Raw genomic sequence first — 5,453 nt, 5'->3', positions numbered from 1 at the left:
TGCGTCATAAGGGAGACTAAGTATGAAAGTTAATTTGAGAAATTTTGAGAAATGAAACAGTAAAACTTAAGGAAAAAGACGGAATTTTGTTACACTTTCTTCTGAAAGTCCTCCTGACAGAAGAAATGTGGAAGCTAGGGTCTTATACAGTCTTCCGAAAAAAAAGAAGAAAGTACTCCCGGCGAGAGTGTAGAAGTTCTCTGAAATACGGCAAGCAACATCCTGAAAGGATTGCAAAAGTTATATTGTAGAAAAATTTCTGAAATAGGAAAAAAGAACGCTCGCATGAGTGTTGGGTTTCCCAGATTATTCCATTCATATAATCAAATCAACATGACATTAACAAGTTGAACAGCATTGTGTCTGGGTAAAATGCTGGAAATACTTTTTCACCCAAAGCGGATCAAATTTCGTAAGCGGTTGACCATCTTTACACACTTACGTTACGAGATAACTTGCATAAACCAGGTGTTTCAGTTTGGTTACACATCTGTTTCATATCATCAATATTTCTGACAGGTCTTTACTTGCCCAAATACATGGTCATAGGAATGGTAATCATGATGCAGATGATGTACATGACAAGATTGAGCCTGTCCAGGACCTTAGCCAGCAGGGTGTAGTCAGACACCTCCTCCTCGTTCTTCACAGCTTTGGTCAGCTCGCCAAACCCCCTGGTCATCTCCTTGGTCAACTCCTTCACACACAAGATCAGCTCAGGTAGACCGGAAGAACCGGTGGTCTCCAACCCTGTAGCTGTGGTAGGCGTTGATGGCTGCCCGGTGCTCCTGGAAGATGAAGGGCGGTTTATTATATATGAGAAACGCAGAAAGCTTTTCAACCTTCTTTAAGCTTGCTTAACGGAATTTGCCGCATTTATGATATAAAGACAATAATTTAACTTCATTCTAAAAAGCAGTAACCCTTACTGTGTACAGATAAGTAACTATATTAGAGAATGTTTAGACCTTGGAACCTTACAAGAAAGAGTTATTAGTTGATTTGGCTGCAGAAGTACGTAGGTCCATTCTTTTGTACCCAAGTGCCTGTCTGTATGTCTAGTTATAAACCTTACGAAAGTGACAGTGATTTTGTTGTGTCAATTAAGTTTTGACTTATAATCAACACCACACCTTTCTCCTTCGTCGACGGCCGCCATATCATCAGTTTGAAAGGCGTGGTTGGTTATCTCCATGTCAGACTGGTGAGGCAAACCAGCCTCTCCGTCACCTGTACGCTTCTCCTCTGTTAGATCTCCCAGCAGCAACATCCTAAATGAAAGGCAATAATTGAAATGACTAACATGATTTTCAATACTTTCAAAATTAATGCGTGATTGTTCATTGATGGTTATTATTTCTTTATTTCATTTATTTCAGGCATAACTCACCCATATAAAACATACATATAAAATGATTTATGTGTAGGGATAAGATATGGTTCTTTCAGATATATCGATACTGAGCAAACAAAAAGTAGGTACTTTGAAATGTAGCGGAGGAAAATAATCTTCGCCCGCGGAGACAGGCTGCCCTGCCGGTCGTGAATGAAGATGATGGCCAGAGTAAAGAACAGGAATAATCCCATCAGCCCCATCCACAAGATGATCAGCGTAGCTGTAACATTAGAGATGGTAAACAGTTACCATAATGCTTAATGGGTCATATCAAAGTAGTCACTGTCCTGAAGCAATGATTTTTAAAACAATACTGTGAGGGTATATCTAATCTTTACTCACCGAAAAGAGGCAATGCCCCCTTGACAGGAAGTACGTTTGTCACAAACACGAGAGACACGACCATGGAGAGTAGAATGGTCACTCCAAACGCGATCCGGTCGCCCCTGTCTAAGGGCATGATGAATGTGATGTTCATCAGTGCCACCAGGATAATGCAGGGTCCTATAGTAGTGGCGATGTGGAACAGCGGGATCCTCGACAGATGAACAGCGAGGCACGCTTCACTTGTACTGTTGTCTTTGGCGAAGATCTTATCCTTTCGGTACCATTCACCCGCCGGTGTTGCAGTAGAGTAAGAGTTGCACGCAGTGATTCCCATGTCGACGACAGGCATTTCCACTTGGCATTCTATATTAAACATATTGTTTAAATAAATTAGAACCTTACTTTTTGTTAATAGGTATCAGAAATGTAAAATACATAAGATTTTGTAAGATTTTGTTTTCTTGTCCACGGATGCCAGACCTTGAGTTTTTCCTTCTTCTGCAAAACATTGCCAAACATTGCATCATGTATCTTTGAAAAAGAAAACGGACATAAAAAGTAAGTAACAAATTATTGCAAAATCCTTACCGATGGTTTGTGCGATAGCTGCAGTTGCAGAAAAGCAGATGTTGCATTCCATGGTGTCTGCAGGAAAGAAGAAGGGGTCTGCATCACACACGGTGGTGGTCAGGGTTTCTACACTCCATTCCACCAGACCATCGCTGCTCACTCGGACCGGTACATCCTTCTGTAGGCCTTTGTAGACCGGATCGGCACTGCGAAGTAACCAACAATTTTTGACTGTTTGTGTTCTCTCAATTGTATTAAAACTTTGTCTTGTGTTTTTATGAAATAGCATAGTCATTGTGTTGTTCAGATATACTAATTCATATTTAATATGATAACTTTAAACCTTTATTGGTAACGAATTGATAACTTTAAAATTTGTCAATGGAAGAAGTATGGCGTACTTCCTTTTCAGATTCAATGTCGGTGTCCAAATATCGTTGCCTCGAACGCTAAGCTTGGTGACGTCATCGTAGTACTTCGGATCCCAACTCAGTCGGCTGTCCTGCCATGTCTAACGAAAAGAAACATGTTAATGCCTAAAACGACGAAAAAAGAAAAGCTAATAACGTCTAAAGTAAAAAATGACGTGACCAAAATATTCTCTGCAAAAACTTTCCTTAACTTTAAGTGATATTCTCATAATTATGACAACTTACGAAATCGATGACAACAGATGCAGTCAGTTGCTCCTTCTTTTCATCCTGGAATACAAGTTCTATCATGAGTTAAGGTGTATTTTGCTCTTACAAGTGATTTTATAGTGGAAACTAAAGGTGGTATAAAGTGCTCAACAGAGTAAATGCACTTCTTACCAACACAACAAGCTGTACCACAGATCCAGTGAAGTTGATGATGACATTCTCAGGTGGCAGACTTGCACTGGAAATGTTTAGCAGATCCTTTTGCAGCCTTTGCTTGTGGTTTACTGCAGAAGGGTGTGTTTTTGTGTATAAATTCCGTAAAATATGCATAAACTGGTAAATATGAAATTGATTGTCAAACTTTTGTGCCTATATTTTATGAAACGTGAGGCGTTGCATAAGTTTAACTAATTGATAAAAGCATCGCGCTTCACCTCTGTTGAGAGTGAAGCGTGATGATAAATTGTCTAAACACAGGACAAAAGGATTTAATTCATTCTGGTTTTAGTGTGTTAGATCATTTATAATTTATCAAACAATGAAAACTGCGTTCAATTTGAATGGCTATTGGAAAAATAACTTGTGGTGACTTAAGTTCATGTTTTGGCTCTTCATGTTTACCTGCCCCACAAACATTAACCTGACAAAAGAATATTTTGCGAACGTACAATAAAACGGATATTACGCTGTGTACAACCCACCTGTTGCAAAAACTGATGTTTTCAGACTTACCTGAACAACTGGGTTTTCCATATTGCCAATTTCCTCCTCCGATGCACCTCACATCCTTAGTGTAACCAGACTTGAGTGTGTAGCCTTCGTCGCACGAGTATGTCACCTTTTCTCCTACGTAGTAGAACCTCTTGGTTGGAGATCTCTTGCCGTAGTTTGGAGGACCTCTGTCCAAGCAACCTTCAACACCTGGTGTATACAGTTAGATATAACAGTCAGTGGAAAAAGTATTATTGAATGAGCTGGGTAAAACAAATAAAGTGGCCTTATTGTCCAAGAAGCATAAAATGAACGGTTCTAGAAAGCAAGACAAAATTGCTTCCTTACAAGAAAACTTACCACACGGGATGACGTCACATTCCTTCTGGCTACCGTCTGCGGTCAAACAAAATGGCCGCTCCAGACCGGTAGGGTTGCGGCAGTAGTTGTTATCCAGGTTTGCCCAGGGGAACTCTGTCTTGTAGTAACCAGCTTGCGCAACTGACCAGTCGATACAATCTGCCCCGGATGTAGTTTTACTCCATGTGCCACGGTAATTTATGCCGACGCCGTGGTAGCAAACTGGGGAAGACAAACCGACACATATCAACAGGTAATAGTGTATGTGTCATCATGATACACCCTTGAAAATATGTGATGAATTTGGTTGGCGTGCCAAAATCAAACTATTATTATGCCCGTGAGACACAAAACCTATGTTCCTACAAGTAGAGCTTGTAGAAAATGATAAGTACTTATTTATCATTTAACGTTATGATGATCTTCTACTCGGGTAAATTATTAGAGAAAATGGTCATAGTAGAGTCCCATTTATTTAACTTCTCCCATTTGGAGAAACGGACCGAAAAAATCATTTTCACCTTCCTTTCCCTTCTTGGCTGAGTTGGGATTCCAACAATTGTGATCGGATGAAGGAAACAAGCTACATCGCGGCAACTGGTCCTTTATCCTGTCATCAGCCATGTTGAGCACTTCTTCACACCACGAGCGGCATGGTACCAGCTGTGTTCCCCTGACAAACATCAGTAGATATAATACCAGTCAGCGAAAGTAGCACATTTACGAGGTTTGTTGCACACGCAAATCACTTATACTATGTTACTTATGTTAGTCGAAGCCCTTCAGGTGACCGTTTAGGTTTAGCATTTCCACACAATAACCGTAACTTTTAACTAAAAGTCATTATCCTAACGTTACTTTTTTCACTCACATGCATTCGGTCATGTTGCCTAACGAAGAGCAGAGAGTCTTGTTCTCTTCGGAGACATTACATCGCGGGAAAATGACCGTTGATATGAATGTCCTCATCTCTGGGTGGTATTTTCCTGGGATGCTGTACGAACTGTTGAGCAGCTCCACGACAGAGGAATTCTGTATCTCCTCAAATGTCGTCTGTCCCAGCTGATTCGGTAGCATTGTAAGCCTGCTGTCGATTTCGAAATCCTCAGGGATTGGTTTGCACTCTAAAAGGTTGAAAACAATTGATAATGAGATTTCCAATGTTTGCAATCTTGACAACATTCAACAAGACAAACTTTCTAAACAAAAAAGGTAACTGTAGCATAGATCCCAAACTGTACTTTCTACCACTAGTGTACAAGGACAATTTGGTTCTTTCCTTAGCTTAATTCTATTTTTCATGGACCCTTTGAAATTCATGCCTTTAGTGGCCACTTTGTGGAATACTTTGCCCATCTTAGTTAAGACATGTTTAGCGTTACTTTGTACATGGAGAAATGACGAATTCAGAACTATTAAAAAAGTCATTGAAAGAAATTAGCATGAGT

General features: G+C 40.1%; 1 protein-coding gene across 1 annotated transcript in view; it reads right to left on the bottom strand.

Moving 5' to 3' along the window:
* Positions 1-523: 523 nt before the first annotated feature.
* The window catches only part of LOC109483052, a 10,405-nt gene continuing 5,475 nt past the window's right edge, over positions 524-5,453 (bottom strand). Inside the window, exons 3-14 of the mRNA XM_019786008.1 lie at positions 4,877-5,129; positions 4,527-4,678; positions 4,006-4,227; positions 3,667-3,855; positions 3,106-3,218; positions 2,950-2,994; positions 2,695-2,804; positions 2,312-2,499; positions 1,739-2,086; positions 1,484-1,616; positions 1,134-1,271; positions 524-788 (exon numbers count right to left, since the gene is read on the bottom strand). Coding sequence (XP_019641567.1) covers positions 524-788; positions 1,134-1,271; positions 1,484-1,616; positions 1,739-2,086; positions 2,312-2,499; positions 2,695-2,804; positions 2,950-2,994; positions 3,106-3,218; positions 3,667-3,855; positions 4,006-4,227; positions 4,527-4,678; positions 4,877-5,129 — 2,156 coding nt within the window. The remainder of the gene's footprint in view (positions 789-1,133; positions 1,272-1,483; positions 1,617-1,738; positions 2,087-2,311; positions 2,500-2,694; positions 2,805-2,949; positions 2,995-3,105; positions 3,219-3,666; positions 3,856-4,005; positions 4,228-4,526; positions 4,679-4,876; positions 5,130-5,453) is intronic.

The sequence above is a fragment of the Branchiostoma belcheri genome, unplaced genomic scaffold (genome assembly GCF_001625305.1).
Source record: "Branchiostoma belcheri isolate BF01 breed outbred unplaced genomic scaffold, Haploidv18h27 scaffold62, whole genome shotgun sequence".
Classification (NCBI taxonomy): domain Eukaryota; kingdom Metazoa; phylum Chordata; class Leptocardii; order Amphioxiformes; family Branchiostomatidae; genus Branchiostoma; species Branchiostoma belcheri.
This window is presented reverse-complemented; position numbering and strand designations above follow the sequence as displayed.